Source organism: Bos javanicus, chromosome 13 (genome assembly GCF_032452875.1).
Source record: "Bos javanicus breed banteng chromosome 13, ARS-OSU_banteng_1.0, whole genome shotgun sequence".
NCBI classification, from domain to species: domain Eukaryota; kingdom Metazoa; phylum Chordata; class Mammalia; order Artiodactyla; family Bovidae; genus Bos; species Bos javanicus.
The window spans coordinates 73295533-73316974 of record NC_083880.1 but is presented as its reverse complement, the minus strand read 5'-3'; the positions used below and the strand labels follow the sequence as shown (position 1 = coordinate 73316974).

Here is a 21442-nt window from a genome sequence, read left to right as displayed (position 1 = left end):
GTGCTGCTAAGTCGTTTCAGTCATGTCTGACTCTGTGCGACCCCAGAGACGGCAGCCCACCAGGCTCCCCCGTCCCTGGGATTCTCCAGGCAAGAACACTGGAGTGGGTTGCCATTTCCTTCTCCAATGCATGAAAGTGAAAAGTGAAAGTGAAGTCGCTCAGTTGTGTCCGACTCTTAGCGACTCCATGGACTGAAGCCCATCAGGCTCCTCTGTCCATGGGATTTTCCAGGCAAGAGTACTGGAGTAGGGTGCCATTGCCTTCTCCGTCCCCTTATCCTGCTTATAGCTTAATGCAACACTATCACCATTTCACATACTATACATAATCTGTATACCTATTCATGTGACATCTTCCCTATTACACACGTGAACTCCATTTTAAAATGCCTTTGATTAGGTTACTACTGAATTCCAGCACCAAGAAAGCCTCCTGGCACATAGTAGGTCCTGAAAAAAATATCTGTTAAATGATGATGAATAAATGTAAGCAAAAATGCAGGAGACTGACACAGAATACCTGATCAGTCCAATGCTGACTCTGTGCTGATCCCAGCCCAGTTCTAAACAAACTCAATCAACAGACTTTGAATCAGTACCCCTCATGACAAACAACTCACAATTAGAAGAGAATAGGCAGTGGTGCAAAAAATACGTGATTTGGGTTTAGAAAGATCTAGTCTTTAGCCTTGGCTCTACTTCCTCAATATGACTTAGGCAAGTTATCTAGCAATGTCTCTGAATCTCAGTTTCTCAATCTAGAAAAATAGGCAAATCATCTTTTTTCAAGAGTGTCACAAAAATCAAACGATACATTAAGGCATGGAAGAATTCATGGGGTTTAATAACTAGAAAATGCACTTCTACAAGAGCAGGGACATTGTTCTACTGACTACTGGATCCCAAAGGCCTAGATCAGTGTTCTAGAAATACTTACTAAATGAATAAACAAAGAGTTTACGCAACTGAACTGCAACTAGAAACCAAGACTCCTAGCTTTTCTCCCAGCCACCACAGTAACAGCACACTATCTTTCACAGAGAGGAATCTGATGAGGAGGACTTAGTGGAAGTTAACCTGTGAACACCTGGGTAGAAGGAGAAAACCCAACCAACTTTAAACACTCAGAACTCATTGCTGGGCTTTCCTGGTGGCTCCGTGGTGGAGAATCTGCCCACCAATGCAGGAGACACAGGATCAATCCCTGATCCAGGAAGATCCCACATGCCATGGGGCAACCAAGTCCATGCAGCACAACTACTGAGCCTGTGCTCTGGAGCATGAGAGCCGACACTACTAAAGCCCACGCGCCTTAGAGCGCGTGCTCTGCAACAAGAAAAGCCACCGCAATGAGATGCTTGTGCTCTGCAACTAGAAAGTAGCCCCCACTTGCTGCAACTAGAGAAAAGCTGGCAGAGCCAAAAAATAAAAAAGAACTCAAAAAAAAAAAAAAAAAAGAACTCATGACCTAACTAAGATTTGATAGTCATTTTTCCCCCAGTAAGAAACAAGTAAACCACTTCACTGGACTAGGTTGGTTGGTATTGAAACTGCCACATTTAGTAGACATCAAAAAGCAGAGAGGGGAAAGAACCATGGAAAGGGGGAGATGCAACAGCCGTCTGTCTAGATACATTAGTAGGAGAGTGTGCATGAATACAGGGCAGAGAAAAGAAGACAGTGTGAGAGCCCAGCGCGGCTGCATGATTCCAGAAGGTAAACTTACCGTTTTATTTCGTAATCGAATAATATCAGATACAGAACCAGCCCCACAGTACTCCATCACGATCCACAAGTCTGTGTTCTTAAAGTAACTGCCGTAATATTTGACTACATGAGGGCTAGGGAGAGAGACAATACTAATCAGTGGAACAACCTTCAAACATCCTATGAATTCATGCTGTAAAATACGTGAAAATCCATTTCTCAGCTCCAAAGATCAGTTATTTACGTTTAAGGTTCAAACGGGCACCCTCTTGGTAAGAAATTAAAGTAGTATTGATTTCTGGAGGGCAGTAAATAACAGCGGTGCAAAAACTGTGTAGGTTCCTTAACCCAGCGTTTCTAAGTCTGCACCTCACCCTAAGAAAAGACACACAGATTTCAAAAAGAAAGAGTTACCATGGTCACAGAACTGCTTAAAAAACTGAAAATTTAGATACCATCCAAATGTCTGACATTAGGGAGTTTATTTAAGAAATAATGATATATCCGTATAAAGGAATAACCACAAATCCATGGAAAATGTAATAGAAGAATACTTGATGAGAAGATTCTGCTTACCAAAAAACAAACAAAAAATGCAGGTTACATAACAGACAGCACAGTATAACTCCAAAAAGACATACGGAAGGACATGTATGCCAAGGAGGATTTAACAATGATTATCTCTCCAAAGGGAAATGTGGTTTTCCTTTCTTATTTGCATTTTCCCAAGAAGTCACATATACTTTGTAATAAGGAAAAATAAAACTACACTACAATCTATTGTAAGGGAAAAATATTCAGAATCAGACCTGAAATATAGAATCTTGAAGAAAGATTTCAGGAAAAAGTCAAAATCCCTTTAAAATGAAATAATTAAAAAAAAAAAAAAGAATGTGTCTTCTGAAGCTACCAGCTCTACCTAGCTAGATCATTATCAGAGCTAAGTAATATTGCACAATGTAGTAACGGAAGAGGCAAAAACCAACTCAGCTGATTTAACTCTCAAAATTTCAAATGCCCCTTCATCCTTGGGAAACATGCCAAAATGACAGGATATCAGGAAAACACACACACACATGCAAAAGGAACATTAATGAAAAAATGGATGAATAACTCTCTTAAGATACATATCACCACATCTGTGCTGCCGTCTCTGAATTTCTATAGTATTTCTATAGTACTGTCTCCATAAGGCAACTACTGCCAGGTATTCACTGCTGGAATATATCCTATACCATCATGCATCATCAACTATATAAGCCTGGCCTGTCCAACTACAGTCTGCAAACTCCAGGAGGACAAGCGTGCTGCCCTGTATTTCTCTGTATTCCTTATGACGTTTAGCACAGAGTAGGCTCTTTGAAATCCCTCATCTTTAGAGACATGCGTACACTGTGTTTGAAACACAGCTCTTAAACAGCCTATCAAAAGTGGCAAAGTCCAACTTGCCCACTGGAAAGAGCTGCCATCATATATCTTATGCACAAGACAAAAGAAACTGCTACCAAAAAGAAAAGAAAACAAAACAAACTGCTACCTTACTCTGGTCCTTCCAAACAAGAAAAAGGAGGGTTTTAGCCAGTTGAGAGTAACCACAAAAGTATCATGAAAAAAAAAAAGGGGGACTTTATTGGTGGTCCAGTGGTTAAGACTGTTTCTTCCAAAGCAGGGGATGCAGGTTCAATCTATAGTTGGGGAACTAAGATCCATGGGGAACGTGCCTCATGGCCAAAGCACCAAAACATAAAACAGAAGCAGTATTGTAACAAATTCAATAAAGGTTTTATAAACATGGTCTAGGGCTTCCCTGGTGGCTGAGATGGTAAAGAATCTGGCTGGACTGCGTGAGACCTGGGTTCGATTTCTGGATCAGGAAGATGCCCTGGAGAAGGAAATGAAAACCCACTCCAGTATCTTGCCTGGAGAATTCCTTGGACAGAGGAGCCTGGCAGGCTACCGTCCATGGGGTTGCAGAGAGTCAGACACAACCGAGCAACTAACACTTCAAAAACATAGCCTATATAAAAAAATCTTTAACAAATTTATTCCTAAAAAGTAAAAAAAGAAAGGTGGGGAGAACAGAAGTGATTGCACTCAGAAGTCTACAAGACTTAAGGGCTCCTGGGCAAAATGCCTAGCAGGTAGCCCCATCTATCTTAAGCTTTACCAACAGGAGAGACTTGAGTTGATCTGGTGACCCAAAGAGCTTCAGAAGGATGAAGACAGGCTTGGGCTGCAAGACTTTGTCATTCTCAACTCCCAAGACCTACCCCAGCCCCTCAGTTTGTGTTTCTCAATCTGAACTGAGGAAGCCTGCTCCCCTGCAGTGACCCCACCATGTTGTCATGGAAATTTGGGGCAAACCACGTGCATTTCTGCGGTCGCCTGCTGGCCCGACTTCCTGCTTGCAGCATTTGACAAATCTTAGTTCCTCAAAATTAAAACACTTAACTACTCTCAGCTGGAATAGTTTCTTAAACTTGTGAAGGAAGGGACAGAACAGTAATATATGAACAAGTGTTCTCTTTTTATAGGACCTTTTGCTGTTCTAAGGTTTCTGGAAGCAAAAGCATTTGAACTATCTCTTCTGAGCTGTCTGCAGAAATGTTTTCTCAGAAGGAAGTAAGAAAGATCATTATCAAAAAAAAAAAAAAACAACGGCTAGCCAGCACCACCTTCTGCCTTTTGCCTCTTCTTCCTAGTTTTGAAACGGGCTAAACTGAAACAAAACAAAACAGTGCAGAAATAGAAACTCTGAAAGTTTAGCTGCTGAAACACACAAACTTTTTCACCATTTTTTTTTCTGAAAAGAAACGTGTAGTAAGTCCACTAAACTCTCCCTTTTGCAAAATATCTAAGTCGATGCAATTCTAGGAGTCAAACTCTAAATTACGGCAAATTCAAAACTGTTATTATCTCCATAGCAACACCATAAGCCTTTACCTGTCACATTGCTGCATGATAGAGATTTCTTTGATTATCTCCTGCAGGTCTGATTCCACAGGAACTTGCTTAATAGCAACAATCTGACCGGTCTCTTTATGAATAGCTTTGTACACGCTGCCATAGGACCTGTAATTGGGGGGACAAGGATACTTACAAAGTCAAAACAAGCCAAGAGATTAAAAAGTGCTTAAATACAAACAACTCACCATTCTAATTTACATCCCCAGGTGCCCAAGACATATGTACTTAGCTACACTTGCAAAACTGAGATAGCTAAAGTATTGATACTTTGGGGGAAAACTGTCCTTAAGAGAACTACCATCTTATAAACTTCCCATTTAAAGTTTACTGAATGTATGAGTATGAAATAACAGTCATAAGGACAGTAGCTACCACATCTGCTGTCTGCTGGAAGCAGCATCCTCTGAGGTTCACCCTTACAGAAAAACCATGAAAGGGTCATTATCTATTTTACAGGCAAATGAGAAAAGGTTCAGAGAAGTTACACGACTTGCCCAAGGTTACATTAAGTGATAAATAAGCAGTCAGTCTAGGATACGCATCCAGGAGTGTCAGAACACAAAGCCTATATTCTAAAAAAAAAGCCTATATTCTCTCTACATTTGTATCGGGGCAAAAATCCATGAGAGGGGTCTTCTTTTTCTTGCACTCATTCTAGCATCACAAGGTCTTTTAGTCCTTGCTCCTCTTACTCGCAATAATCTTTAAAATATTGGGAAATTTTTACTCCTCTTTAATTCTTTTTATCTTTCACTTCATCTGCCCTTAAGAGTTTATTGTCAAGATAAATAAAAGGTTGGGTAGCCTTTCAATTTGGGGGCTATAAGAGCAAGACATTTAGAATCTAAAGACCTAGGGCTGGAGTCCTACCACCACTACTTATCCACATTATTACAGTACTACATATCAGACATATTATTAACCTCGTACCTCAATTTTCTCACCTGTAAAATGACAACAACATTACAAGAGAATTGCAATGGTTAAATGAGATATCATTATCATTATCTTACATAGATTGTATTTTCACTTAAATCCTGGATGGCTGTCAGTGAAATAATGAGCAAATTGTCTTTCATAGTTTCCAAACACACCTGTTTCTTCATACTCCCTTGGTGAAAAGAAAGATCAAAATAACAGCACCTAATACATCAAAGTAGCTGAGTGCTCTAGCTAACAAAATGCTACTCAAGGATTGTTTCAATGTGAAAGTCACACAAAAGTTTTTTTTAATGTCTATGCAAAGCACATAAAAAATTTCCATTCCATCGGACTCTTTCATTGGCAAAACTAATATAATGATATTTAAATGTTGCCTAAAACTTATTTTTTGCAAGGGAAAGACAACCACTGACCATGTGTGGAAGATCCAACCACTGCCTCTTCTTCCTTGGCCACTGGAAAAAGCTGCCATCATGTATCTTATGCACAAGACAAAAGAAACTGCTACCAAAAAACAAAACTGCTACCTTACTCTGGTCCCTCCAATCAAGAAAAAGGAGGGTTTTAGCCAGTTGCGAATAACCACAAAAGTATAATGAAAAAAAGAAAGGGGGACTTCCTTGGTGGGCCAGTGGTTATGACTGTGTCTTCCCATGCAGGGGATGCAGGTTCGATCCCTAGTTAGGGAACTAAGATCCACGGGAAACATGCCTTGCCTTATCTTCCTTGATAAGATAACCCCAAGATTTGTAAGCAAATCTTTGTGACCAAATGCTTGGTCCCAGGAGATAAAGGCTGGTGGTCCAAGCCAGTCCCAGGATTCTGATCCCTTTCTGCCAGTGACTGAACTAGCAGTAAGTCTAAGACCTAGTACACAGACCAGTGAAATCTGAGAGGAATTCTTTAGAAGGGTCCCTGGGAAAGACCTTCTTCCCTGATAAAAAAAGAAGCAAACAAGGTGGCCCATTTTCTCCTGCCACTTCCTTTCCTGCTTCTAAAGTGGCCATCCTGAGACTGTGAGACTTACACAAATGCTAAATTGTTATCAAACACTTAGCCATTCTGGAATCTTTCACCCCCAGATTTTTCTGCTAGTTATTAAATGCCCTTACTGGTTAGCCACTATTGGTTGGGTAGTCTGTAACTTTCATCCAAATTTATTCTTGGTACCCTAGGTCAGGGGTCCCCAACTCCCTGTTAGGAACCAGGCTGCACAGCAGGAGGTGACTGGTGGAGGGCAAGTGAGTGAGTGAAGCTCCATCTGTATTTGCAGCCGCTCCCCACTGCGTGCATGACCACCTGAGCTTTGCTTCCTGTCAGATCAGCAGTGGCATTAGATTCACACAGGAGCACAAATCCTACCTAAAGTCAAGGCAGAATAGCCTGAGATTGCCACAGATGAGAAGTAAAGTGAATAATAAATTCAATATGCTTGAATCATTCTAAAACCATTCCCCTCATTCCCGGTCCCTGGAAAAACCGTCCTATATGAAACTGGTCCCTGGTGCCAAAACTGCTGGGGACCACTGCCCTAGGTCCCATTTGTGTAAAAAAGTTCTTTATTTCATCTTCACTTTGGAATGAGTTTTGCTGGATATAGAATTCTTCTTTGACAACAGCTTTCTCTCAGCACTTGTACTGTAGTTTATCAGCTTCTATTGTTGTAGAGAAGTCAATTCTCATCGGGTTATCATTTTTCATGGGTAATCATGGGCAATCTCTCCCGTAGTTTTAAGACTGCCTCTTTATCCTTCACATTCTGTAATTTTACTATAACTAGAAGCCGATTTATTCGGCACTTCATCAACTTCTTCCGTCTGCAGGCGTATGTCTCTTCAAGTCTGGAAATTTCTTAGTATTATCTCTTTATTTCCTGTCTCTTCCAACTTTCTTCTAGAGCTCCTATTGGACCTAGAGTGGACCTTGTCAATCCATGCTGTCTCCCTAGTTTCCAACACTGCATTTCCGTCTTGCATTTTGTGATCAGTCTCATTTCTAGCTTTCAACCCCCAAATTCTCTTTTCAGTTTGTCCAGTTGACAGCTTTTGCAATTTACTGGGCATTAGAACTTCAATTGTTGTAGTTTTCATTGTCAGGCCCCTCAGCTGTTTCTTTCTCATGGGGCTGTTCATGTTAATAATTTTGTGTTTGTCTTTTAAGGATTTTATTCCCTCCTTTTATCTTTTTGAAAATTGTAAACAAACATGAAATTCCAGATTGCTCCATTATTTCTATTTCCTTGGGTGGGAATTTCCTACTTGTTACGTCTGTTGATTATTTAATGGCACTGGATTTCCTCATATGGGTTTCATTTTACTTTGAATGATTCTTTTCTATACAGTGTTCACTGTTCTTGAGCATTTCATGACATCATGATGGTTTCATGATTCCCTTAGTTCAGTTATCGATTAAACTAGGTCTTGCATTAGGATTTAGGGTTTTCAGCCCTCAAGACACCATACCTGAATACACTCCAGGCCCAGTTCAGAATAGTCCCTCTTTTTCCCCAGGCCACAGGCAACTGATACAAAAATTTCCTGCAGGAAGCCCAATCTCCTGACAACAACATGGCATGCTTTACTTTCCTATTACTATGATAACTATCTTTTCTATCCCTGGTCTATAGCTGGCTATGTATTCTTATATTTTAAAAAACTAATTTTCATTCATTATTCTTATATATTTGAAATGGAAAGGAGAGGTTCCTGCATGCACTGAGAAATCTTGACTAGACACCCTCCACACCTCACTATGCTATCTTGACAGCCAAGAAAACTCCAAGAGCTCATATGAACAATTAAGATTCACAATTCCAGACTGCACTTAGAGTACAATTTAGAAGGCTTCAGCAAGAACCCCTGGCTGAAGGTAAGTTCAAGACCTGACTCTCTACAAAAAAACACTACATTTTAACTGGCAGAGAACAAAACAAGTAATACCACAAAGGAGGCGCTTCACACACGCTCTGCAAGGCAAGGGTCAATGCAGAGAAACAGAAATTAGACACTATCTGAGGCCAAATTAACCAGGTATCAGTCTTAACCATATCACTCACTAGTTACCAAACTATGCACAAAATGTTTTTGCTCTTCTCCCCTGATTAAAAATTTAAATGAATCAATGGGTAAAACTTTAAATACAACAGAAGGAAGAAAGGTGAAAGCTCTAATTCAAAACACTTTCTGAGGGCTGTCCATCCATTCTGGTTTGGAGCTTTGGCCCTGCTCTGCCACAGATCCACGATTTCCTCAAAATACAGAATGGCGGCAGTCTTGGGAATCCGATAGAATCCTTTAGCCAGAGCTCATTACGTTAGGTCCAAGTCCATGAGAGGTCACAACCCATTCAGTTTCCAGAACCATGGCATGGTCTTTTGCGTTCAGGAAGGAAGTGCAGTTCAGGTCTTCCTTCAGGATTCGGCTGATTAAATGAAGCTTGCTCAGGCTCAGTCAGGATGACAGAAATCCAAGCACTTGTGGTAACATTTAAAACAATATGATGATAACATGCGAAGATCTGAAGCTTTCTTTATTTTCTTTCTGGTGATAGATTTACAGGGAAATTTCCAAGGTCCTTAAAGAAGACATCCACAGATCTAAAATGTAATTTAAAATAATCATAATTAGCTTAGTTTCTCCTTACATTATATTTCTGATCACTCTCTGTCTGTAGTTTTCTTTTGACATTCCTCAAACCCAATCCACCCAAACAGAGCTCCCTTCAAGACATATAAGTGAAAGTGAATTTGCTCAGTCGTGTCCGACTCTTTGCGACCCCATGGACTGACTGTAGCCTACCAGGCTCCTCCGTCCATGGGATTTTCCAGGCAAGAATACTGGAGTGGGTTGCCATTTCCTTCTCCAAGGGATCCTCCTAACCCAGGGATTGAACCCAGGTCTCCCGCATTGTAGGCAGACGCTTTACCGTCTGAGCCACAAGAACATCTAAATACACTTTAAGACTTAAGATTTAACTTTGATTGGGCAAGATAAGATCTGAAAAATGCTTCAATTGATATATTTAAAAATAAAGTAATAGTTGCCATTTACCACGCCCTTATTAGGTGACAAGCACTGTACTGTACTTTAGTCTGATTATCTCATGTAATACTCAACATAATCCTATGAGGGAGATGGTAATATCCTCACTTCATAGCTGAGGCTTGTGAAGCTTCAAGATGTTCATCAACCTGCAGAGTCTATGTTCTTACTACTGTAACACACTTTCATTAAAAATAAAACAAGTCAGTTACACACCTAGCCAATTATGCCTACCACTCTTGATCTTATTTTAAGTATAACCTGTGAGCATGGTTAGATTAAGGGCCTTGGACTCACTACATGGAAGAAAATACCGAGGATATCAAGCTAGAGTTGAAAACGGCAGGCAAAAGTCATAGCGGGACTGGATTTTCTTTCCCCGTACCTTTAAGGATGCCAAGTCAACTTGTAGGTTCAGATTCATTGAGCACTTGTCTTTTAGTAGCGCAGCTGTTGTCATCTTTTACTTCCCTTCTCTGCTTGATTTCTTGCTTCATTCCAAACAATATTTTTCCAACTTACAAAAAGATGATGACTAATGTTTTTCACAAGGAGGTAATCCATGAAATCCTATTCCATGTAATCCAGGATTGGGTTTAGCATTTGTTATCTATATTAAGCATAAATAACACTGACTCCAAAATAAACTTATGACATATAAAAGCTGATTGTAAAGAACACTAATTAGACAATAGACATTTTCATAAACTAACATTTCAGCTCTTCTCTTGAACCAGAATTACTTCCAAGAGATTTTACATAATACAGAAACACACACCCACACATTTACATGCTTATGCATAAACTACCTCTGAGAAATACATAAAAAACTGCTATACTGGTTGCTTCTGGGTGGCTGAGATAGATAAGAGGCAGATTTTTTTCAGGCCATTTTTTATGCCTTTCAAATCTTGAATCATGTGACTTGATTACCTATTCAAAAATGAACAACGAAAACTTAGGAAAGGGTGTCTAATATTTTAATGTCTTGGTCATTACAGAAAAAAGAAATAAATATAAAAATATCCAAAGTATAAAAAATTATGATGCAACCTTTATTGTATCATGAAAGCCAATGACGGTCACTATCTATTACGAAATATCATTCTACTCGTATTCTATAAACTCATTCACAAATCTGTGTTTCAAGAAGTCCTCCAGTTCCCGACCTGGGATCCTAGATCTCTTAGGAAGTTGTAAAAGTAGTGACAGTCCTTGATTTATTTTCTGTATTTCCCAAAGTGGCACTAACTAAAATGCTGAATTCCTTTAAAAAAAAAAAAAATGAAACAAGTTACTGAATATCTCTGAGAGGCTATGAACAGAAAATTAAAGTATGTCTGATTAATAAAATTTCTTGAACAAAGTATAAACTAGTGTTATCTGTTAAATAGATATAATCATGCATATCACAGATTTTATGAGAGAAAACAACAGATATCCATGGTACTGAAAAGACCAGGAATCACTAACTCTGTCTATCGAAGTGATTGGGGGATGAGAGAAAGAGCATTTCAAGCTGTAAATTTACCTCCCACCCCACCCAGAGCAAGGCTGATATGCAATATTTCCCTTTCTTTTCCTTAGCTTTACAAATTATTGCATAAGAAAGGTTCACATCCTGCTGGTGTTGGGGCAGGAAAAAGACTGAGACCTACTAGTCCACCTACATCTGGGCACTCACCCTTCTCCAAGTTTCTCTAAGACATCAAACACTTCTTCCGGTTGTTTAGTTAAACTATCTTCATCCAACTTTTTCAGCTGCCTGTGAATGAAGAAATGTAAGCATAAAATACATTGTACTTACCAGCAACTTGAGAGAACACAAAACACATTATTTATTTTACAATTAGCATCTGAGAAATTTCTCTGCAAAGCCTACACTGGTAAATGCCAATAAAGGCAAGCTAAGAGGCCTTTAAGGGAAGCTGAAGGGCTGGTCTATGGAAATATTACTTGTGTCCCGGGTCACCTCCATGAGCAAAATCAGTACTGGAGGATTAAGAGCTACCATGAGGCTGACTTCAGTTCCACAGGTATAAGAATTTTCTAACACTAAAAGCTGCTCTGAAATGGTTTAGACTGCAATTAAGGAGTCCCTAGATTCCCATCACTGGAGCATCTAGACAGAAAACTAGTCCTTGTATAGCTGAAACGCAGCAGAGTAGATTTAAGCATTAGCTAGAATCCGTTTAAATCTTGAGATTCCATCAACAAAGATGACATAACTCTGTTCAGAAAAGATGCTTAATGCAAGCTTAGTAATGAACTGAAACATGGTCTTAGACTGGAGGTCAACGAAGATGGAGAAGAATCTTGCTCTCCATTAGCAAGACTTTGGTACTTATTTTTGTTGAAATACATGGATTCTGTAAGGTATCACAGAAACAGAAAGTGGAGAGTATATGCTTAGATGTGATCAAAAGTGAAAAAATAACCAGACAGCTGGAAGTTTCAAATAGTCTCACCAAGACTCTCCTGGGGTGACTGTGTACCTGACTATTCCCCAAAATCAAAGATTTTGCACACAACTTCCAGATAATTCAGATTTTTCTATGACAAACCATGATCAACAGATGAGGTTATAAATTGAGCATAGGGTGTTTTTTTAACTGAGAACTGTGAAAATTATGAACAGTCTTAGACGAGCCGTCTGCTAAGGAGCACTTGTGTGCGTGCATGTGTGTGTTCTACACCATGGTTTCCTGAAACTATAAAGGACAACAAAGAAAGGAGAGCTCAGGAAGCGGTGAAATATGGAAGCAGTCCACTGGGAATTTCTTTGTAAAGAAAAATGTTTAAACTAGCTGGACAATACCAGCTTTTACGAGGAAAGATAAACTAAAATACACGCGCACACAAACGTGTACCTTCCTGGAGAAAATGGCAAAACCGTAAGAGAAGCCAAAAAGAACCCCACCCACCTGAACGCATCAAGTTTATCTTCCAGTAAATGCTGATCTCAAGAAGACAATCTTAACAGGATTTCATAAATATCAAACTAGAGAAAGGGAGAACTGCTCTAGGTCAATAATTGCCATGACTTGAAAATTAACCAAAGAAACAACCACACTGACCTTTGAAAATCAAAAGGTCCTAAAAATTAAATTCCAATGACATCACAAAAACTCCCAGGTTCAAAACAAAAAGGGTTGAAGTGAAACTTCAATGTCAGAAGTGAAATTTCTATGAACCCAGAAATCAGAATGACCATCTCACAATGGGGGTGGGGGGGCGGGAGTGGGTAAAGCATTGATTTATAACTGTATAAACAATGGACAATACCTCTTTTCTCAAGTATAAAGCTTTATAAACAGCTTATGTAAAGGAAGATCAGATGTGTTCCTTTGAAGTGGTGGCTTTGTGGCTTATAAAGAGCAAAACTCACTATTTCAACTATTAGAGACCAGGGCATAACAAAGGAAATGGCCACTGCCATGAGACAGCTGCAGGCCTCTGATAATACTTCAACAGACAAACTTTATAGAGTGTTCAGATGCTCCTTTAAAACAATCTAGGTGGGGTTTTGTTTGCCTTGGGCTTAAAGGATCTTATCTCTGGTGCCTGAACCTAGAGGTGGTCTATAAGAACATTTGCTAAATGGACTAATGAATGCAATGATGAGTATCATAAACCTTTCTCGGCACTCTTCATGAGGTTTCAAAATTAAGAAGAAGTTCGCCCCGAGAAAGTATTACTGTGCTATCAACAAATGACAATTCTATGGAAAATCTTTTGACAAGGGACTCAATGATGTTTTCTACATGAGTCTTCATGGAAGAAGCATTCTAAGCAAACAGCCCAACTCTGATGATTCAGCCCTTTCGACTGTACTTCCCCAGGTCCTCGGTAGTTTCAGTGCTTGCCCATAACTGAACAGGCCTAGCCAACACAGCCTCCAAGGACCAGACAACAGGGGATGTTCCACTCCTAAGTCAGCTGCGTGGATGGTCAGAATCCCAGAAATGCACTCTACACACTCCACCACACTATTAGTATCTAATGGCAACTCACTTCTTAAAATCATAAACTTCTAAAAACTAAACAGAAAGTGAAAAAACATAAAACTCCTATGCAAACCGTCAACTTCATCGTTATTCTCTTGTTGTTGGTTGTTGTTTAGTTGCTAAGTCGTGTTCAACTCTTTTGCGACTCATGGACTGTAGCCTGCCAGGCTCCTCTGTGCTTGGGATTCTCCAGGCAAGAATACTGGAGTGGGTGGCCATTTCCTTCTCCAGGGGATCGTCCCGACCCAGGGATCAAACCCGCATCTCCTGGTGGGCCCTTTACCATCGTCATTCTCTTAGTCACACACAAATATCAAACTCAGGAACACAAAGAGCATTTCCTACCTTGGGATTGCTTTCCCTTATTAGAAACACATGCCATCTGAATCTCTGAAAAGACACCAGTACTTTTCCAAACACAAATAAGGGTGTTCATGAAGTCATTACTCACTGGTCTGGCTAGCTCCCAAACCTCTTTCTCCCATCTTATAACTTTTGTAAGGTCCATTTTATTTATATATACCTATACTCTTTCCATGCAGAATTCGTTATGGGTTACAACAAATATGTAAGATAAATGGATGGAGCTTTTCAATGAAAATAAAATATACATGCCCACCCCAACCTCCTCAAACTCATGTTAAAGTCTTAACGCTCAAGACCTCAGAATGTGACTGTATTTAGAGATGGGGCCTTTAAAGAGCTAATTAAGGTAAAAATGACATCATATGGGTGGGCCCTCATCCAACATGACTGGTGTCTTCGTAAGAGGAGATGAGGACATAGATATAGAGGGAGGGCCACGTGAAGACACAGGAAGGGGGCAGCCATCTGCAAGCCAAGGACCGAGGCCTCAAAAGAAACAACCCTGCTGATGCCTAGACCTCAGACTTCTAGCCTCCAGAACTGTGAGAAAATAAATTTCTGTTAACTCATGCCATCTGTGAGATCAACAATGGCAGTCCTAACAAACTAATATCACAGGTAATAAAGTTAACTGGCCGAAAGGCAGTTCACTAGCTATGATGAGCAGGAAAGCACCTGTCATTCAAGGATTCAACCCTGCAGAGGATGGGATGATTTCAGAGAACAGCATCATCGAAACATACATTACCACATGTAAAACAGATAACGGATGAAGCAGGGCACCCAAAGCTGGTGCTCTGTGACAACGTGGGGGGGACAGGGTGGAGAGGGACATGGGAGAAGGGTTCAGGATGGAGGGGACACATGTACACCTGTGGCAAATTCATACTGATGTATGGCAGAAACCATCACAATATTGTAATTATCCTCCAATTAAAATAAATTCAAATATTAAAAAAGAATTCAACCCTGCAACACTTTTCTCTTGCACATTTAATAAAATTTTTAAAATCCAAAAGGCACAGGAATGAGTGTCAAAAACCAAAACGGTTTACTTTTTTGCCCAAGATTGTACAGCATAAAGTAAAAGCAGAAACAAAACTCAGATTCCTAATCCTCTCTTCAATTAAACCAGCACGTCCAGGAAAGAACGAACGTATTTCAGAAGGAAATATAACCAGTGTCCATTTATAGTTGGATCTATGGTGCAACAGCAAATACCTGCTAACATACACAAGGCCCTGTGAAACAAGGGTACTCCCAGAGAGGCATCAGAGTGATACAGCTGAGAGCACAGACTTTGGACCAGACTGCCTGGATTAAAATCCCAGCTCTGTCACTTAGTAACTGTGCAACTTCTGCCCAATCGCTAACCTCTCTGGGCCTCAGTTTCATCACCTGTAAAACAGAGATACAGGTGATAAGATCGTTGTGACGGTCAAACGAGTCAACAGTTAAGCTGAACCATATGAAACTACTATTTTTATACATCAAAAATGGTCAAATATCAGCAAATTCATATGGTTCAATGACAGACACGGAAAGCACCGAGAGTAACATCTGAAGGTGAAGGTGAAGTCGCTCAGTCGTGTCCGACTCTTTGCGACTCTGTGGACTATAGCCTACCAGGCTTCTCCGTCCATGGGATTCTCCAGGCAAGAATACTGGAGTGGGTTACCATTTCCTTCTCCAGGGGATCTTCCCGACCCAGGGATCAAACCCGGGTCTACCTCATTGGAGGCAGACGCTTTAACCTCTGAGCCACCAGGGAAGCCCGAGAATAACGTCTGGCACCCAGTAAGTGCTAGATGCATGCAATAATCACTGTATTTCAGACTCGGTGCACTACAGTAGGGTGACTTACGAGTCCATCCCAACCAGCTATTTGCCTTCTGCAGTGTTTGTGCATTTCAAAAAAAGCCAAGGGCACAGGCCCAGCTGTGAAACCCTTTCCTTCACCTCTCCATTGCCCCGCACTCCCACACACTGAACACTTCCTACTTTAGAGCTCATTCTGCTACAGGAAGTCAGAGGGCTCTGTGAAATTGAAGCAAACTTCGTGGCACCTCAAGCTGTACTCTCCATTTTTTTCCAGATGTGGCAGTGTGATTGAAAACCCCCGGGGGTCCACAGAGCAAATCACTGATACAACTGCAACCAACTCAGGAGGTCAGACTATCTAGGACCAACCACTCCCCCTGATCTTGACTTAAAACAATTCCAGGGAGCAGTAGGATTTGGAGCTGATACAAAACAATAGAGACCTGAATAAAGGGCACAGTCTGGCTGAGTCCAGAGAGCCAGACCTAGAGCAAAAAAAAACGAAACACACACGACTGTCTCTCAACTCTTCTGGGCCTCAATTTGCCCATCTTGAAAACAGTCTCTTATTTCTCTATCTACCTCCCAGTGTGGGAGTGAGGAAGATTAGGAAGATCCTGGATATCAGGAAGGAAAGATGCCATCATCTAGAGAGGGAACACTACCAAAAACATCTAAATCGCTGCCCTGCACGAAGCCTCCCTTACTAGACCTTCCACCTTGTACGGCACACCTCCGGCCTCAGGCAGCAAAGCTTCTCCCCTCAACAGACCCTCCCCACTGCACCTCTGGTGGGACTCCCTCCCTTAGAAAAGTCTGCCCAGCTCTCCTCTCTGCTAGTTCCCGACCCACCCCTTAGCCAGACCCCCCTCGTAGGTCCTCATCTGGCTTCAGCATCCTAACTTAGTGAGTCCCTTCTAGGACAGGCTTCACCCAGCGGTCCCCTCCCTCAGCAGGTGCTCTCCTAACTTGTCTCCAGCCCCCCAGCAGCTGCCCTCCCCACCTGTCCCCCACCTTCCGCCAGGATGTTCGCCTCGGCAAGCGATCTCTCTAACCAGCCCCACGTTTATCCCCGGTGGCCGGACCCCCCACCGGCCAGAGGTTCCCCATTCAGCAGGTGCCCCTTCAACCGGATCACCTCGCCCCGCAGGTCCGTCCCCTCCAAGGGGGCTCGCACGCCCGGGTCTCCCCTCCGCCAGTCCCCGTCTTTCCCCTCCCTCCACCCTCTTCTTCTTAGCCAGCGGCCCCTCACCGGCGCGGCGGGTTCCTAAGCTGCACCGTCTCCATGGCGCTGCCAGCAGCCGCCCAGACCCGTTCACTGCTCCATCCTCCCCCGGGACCTCCTCGATCCCGCCCAGCAGACCCTCCCACACTTCCGCTTTCCGCCCCTACCGGAAGCCGCGTGCTGCGCGGGAGCTGGGCGGGGCCGCGAGGGCTGGCCCCGGGTCACGTGGTGCTGACACCAGTCACGTGGTGCGCTGGGGCGCGGACCCAGAACCGCAGAACCGTGGAGGCTCCTCCCGGGAGGAAGTTTTAGTCAGGTATCGAGCTTTGGTGTCTTTCTCTCTCTGCGACACTTCGCCCAAGAAACTCGGTCTGAGACCCGAGAACTCATCTCTGCCTCGGGCCCTGCCCACCTCGTTTCTCAGACACAGATACTGAGACGTCCTGCGAAGAACCGGCTTAATCAAAAACTGTCAATTCTTAACCAGCCAAGTTTACACTGTTGGTGGGAAACGCTGCTGCCGGTATCCCTGGAGCTATTTGTGGTTTTCTGCCGTTCTTCGGTGGTTGAATTCTTGTTCCAGGTGGACGCTGGAACGTGCATAACGTCTCCTTGGATGTCACGGAGCATCAGCCTGCAAACTGCCCCACCCTCGTAAGAGCCTTACCTTTGAGTCAGCTTGTGAACATAAAAATAGCCAAGGTTTATTAAGCTCTTGGAGCTTCCCAGGTGGCGCTAGTGGTAAAAAAAAAAAAAAAAAACCCTGCCTGCCAGTGCAGGAGACATGAGAGACTCGGGTTACATCTCTGGGTGAAGATCCTCTGAAGGAGCGAATGGCAACCCACTCCAGTAGTCCTGCTTGGAGAATCCCATGACCATGGGAGCCCGGCAAGCTACAATCCATAGGGTCACAAAGAGCTGGACACGACTGAAGCGATTTAGCACACATTAAGCTTTTACCATGTACTTGCCATTTTATATTATTTAATCCTTATATCAAGGCTGTAACTATCCCAGTCTTATCTATTATTTTCCACTGCTTATCATGTTCTCGATACTCTACTACTAACTGAAAATGGCAACCCACTCCAGTATTCTTGCCTGGAGAATCCCAGGGACAGAGGAGCCTGGCAGGCTACTGTCTATGGGGTCACAAGAGTCGGACACAACTTAGTGACTAAATTACTACTACTACCACTAACTCACTTAGTAGTTTTAAAACTTTATGGTAGGTAATATTACGCTCATAAGGCCGGAGAGGTGAGCTCACATAGCTAAAAGTATCGGTTTGGGGATTTAAATCCAGATGGATAGTCCACCACGCTCCTCTGTCCATGGGATTTTCTAGGCACGAATACTGGAGTGGGTTGCCATTTCCTTTTCCAGGATAGAATTCCAGAGCCTGCACTACCGAACTGGACAACCACTTGGACCCTCTCCTTGGGCATGAGAGTCAAAGCTTCGGCTCCACTCACAACTCCTATGGAAACTCATAAACAGGTATGGAAATTCATAAATCCTCAGTTGCTACCACCATCAATGAGTATTAAGAAAATGGAAAAATCCCAGTTTGCTTGTACAGAAAGTTACTCAAAGCAGCCTCTGGTATGCCATCTACAAAACCCCATGTGCAGTGCATGGCAGCCAGGACACAGTGGCAGTCTTTGCTCCCCAAATGGGAAACAGGGAATTATCAGTTACAGAGGAATTGATCTCAGGTGGGCTCATTAGTTACCAAGGAAACCAGCAAAGGTGCTAGCCACTCACCACCCCTTTGGTAAGCTGTCATTAGCTGGGGCTTGGGACAGGTACATAGGAAGGTCAGTCATGTAAGTAGGGTGTTAGGTGAAGCAGGTTCTGTTTGGCCAGGGGATGTACAGAGAACAAGAGAACAGCCATTTGAGTGGCCCAACCATATCACATTTCTTGTTTTTTACTAAGAAGTCCAGGAGTCGGTTGTAGGGTTGATTGACACAACAAGGTCGATTTCATCATTCCCCCCGGCCCAATTCAGCATGTTGGCTTTTCGTCCTTGTGCTTATTGACTCAGATGCAAAATGGCTGCCACAACTCCAGGTGTCATATCCTTAGCCCAACAGAAAAACAGCAAAAAAAGGCTATTTGAAGTCCTGTATCTCTTACCTGGGAAGGAAACCTTTCCCATAATCACCCAGCATACATCCTTCTGCCTCATTGGCTAGATCAGGGTCACATGCTCACTCCTTGCCCAATCATTGGTAAAAGAATGAGATTATTGTGATTGCTGTAGAGAAATCTTGATTCATTTTCTAGGCCCAGAGAATCTCAGGCAAAATTATGAAAGTAAACAATGGAGGTTGTTGAGTAGTTACCATTTGTGTGTGTGTGTGTGTGAGTGATCTGGTTTCCCTGCCACACTAAGTGTTCTTTCTTTGCTTTTGTATTGGGCCTATGCTGGACTGAGGGGATTCAGATGAAAGGGCTACCCAGCCCTCAGAAAGTTTAAGGTCTGGTTGGGTTATGAATTTACACAAATAATTATAGTTGACCCTTTAAAGAGCATGGGTTTTAGCTGCATGGGTCCATGTGGATTTTTAAAAACAAATGTGTGCTACAGTGTTACGGAGAAGGCAGTGGCAGCCCACTCCAGTACTCTTGCCTGGAAAATCCCATGGACGGAGGAGCCTGGTAGGCTGCAGTCCATGGGGTCGCTAAGAGTCGGACACGACTGAGCGACTTCACTTTCATGTTTCACTTTCATGCATTGGAGAAGGAAATGGCAACCCACTCCAGTGTTCTTGCCTGGAGAATCCCAGGGACGGGGGAGCCTGGTGGGCTGCCGTCTATGGGGTCACACAGAGTCGAATGCGACTGAAGTGACTTAGCAGCACAGTGTTACACAATTTGAGGTTGTTTAGATCCCAGGATGCAGAACCTCAGACAAAGAGGGGCAACTAAAGGTACACACGGATTCAGTTGTGCAGGAATTGATGTCCCTAACCATCAATTGTGTAACTAAATACCTGACAGCAGAGACTAGGTTTTTGTTGACGAAACTTTATAAGTGCATGTTGCATGCCAGATCTTACAGGGCCTGGGGAGAGATAAGACCTACTCACTGCCTTTAAAGACCTCACAGTCTAAGAAACACTGTAAACTGATGTGAAATAAAATACATATATTATGGCAAGACAAGAATTGTGTTTTTTTTTCTTTTTTTTTTTGCTGTGCTACACAGCATGTGGGAGTTTAATTTCTGGACCAGGAATCAAACCCGCGCCCTCTGCGTTAGAAGCACGGAGTCTTAACCACTGGACCACCAAGGAGGTCCCAGGAGAAGAAAAACTTGAACTAAACGTTTTTCTCTGCCCTTTGGCCTCCTCTGTCCCCTCTACTGTGCATTATGTATCTGCATTACACATCAACCAAACCTCCCCATTGGCAGAAACACCTGCTCAACCATAAAGAGCAACATTCTGCTAGCATCAAGAGACTCTCTTAAAGGATAACATCCCTTCTTGATCTTGTAAGGGGTCACGATGATAGTTGCCTTCTGTCTCAAAAAACTTACATAACTGTGCCCTGACTTCTAATGTCTGGAACAGTTTTCAGAACTGAGATGGTGGTCCCAGGTTACAATCCTCCAACTTGGCTCAAGTAAAATTTTCCACTTCTTTATTAGATTGACTATTGATGAATTTTCATCAACCGACAATCACAGAATAAGAGCTAAATTAGGAATAAAACCTGAGAGCAATAGGAGCAGAGGAGGGAGATTATAAAGGAGATGATGTTTGAGTTGACTTTTGGCTCAGTGAGAATTAGGCAAGAGGAAAAAATAGTGTTTGGAAAAGAATCCCAGGAAGAAGAGAGCATAAGCAAAGGTTAGGAAGCAAGGGAAACAGCATAATGTGCACAGGTAGCAACAAGCAGCTTTAAAAAAAAAACGGAGTAGTAAGTGGGACATAGAATGAAGTCAGAGGAGGCTGATGACGAGCCCATTTCCCTCAGCGATTTACATCAACCTATCAGTCCATTCATTTATAAAATCAGTATCTATAGATAACTACGTGCCAGTTTCCAGCCCAGGTGCCTCTGCACTTGCTAACCCTCCGTCTGAAACAGCATTCCCTACTATATTCTCAGGTCTCAGCTCAATTACTAGTCTCTGGGAGATGCCTTCCCATCCCTCTTACTTAAAAAGTCTCCACGTGGTCACCTTCTATGGCGTTACTGTTTTCCTTAGAGCACTATCACATTAATGAAATTATCGTCTTCATGTGCACATGAGGTAATTGAATGTCAGGCCCCAGTAGAATGTACACCCTAGGCAAGCAGTGAGTGACCTGTTAAGAGTTTCACCTGCAGGGTTCTTGATACCACGCCAA

At 42.3% G+C, this 21442-nt stretch overlaps 1 protein-coding gene across 5 annotated transcripts in view; it reads right to left on the bottom strand.

Moving 5' to 3' along the window:
• Nucleotides 1-17238, bottom strand: part of STK4 (serine/threonine kinase 4) — a 90393-nt gene extending 73155 nt beyond the window's left edge. Inside the window, exons 1-5 of one of the 5 annotated variants that reach the window (XM_061437706.1) lie at nt 11341-11421; nt 10042-10266; nt 8928-9211; nt 4651-4779; nt 1727-1841 (exon numbers count right to left, since the gene is read on the bottom strand). In XM_061437706.1, coding sequence (XP_061293690.1) covers nt 1727-1841; nt 4651-4779; nt 8928-8944 — 261 coding nt within the window. In that variant the 5' untranslated portion in view covers nt 8945-9211; nt 10042-10266; nt 11341-11421. The other 4 variants (XM_061437709.1, XM_061437705.1, XM_061437708.1 and 1 more) reach the window with 4 other exon arrangements.
• Nucleotides 17239-21442: the final 4204 nt, after the last annotated feature.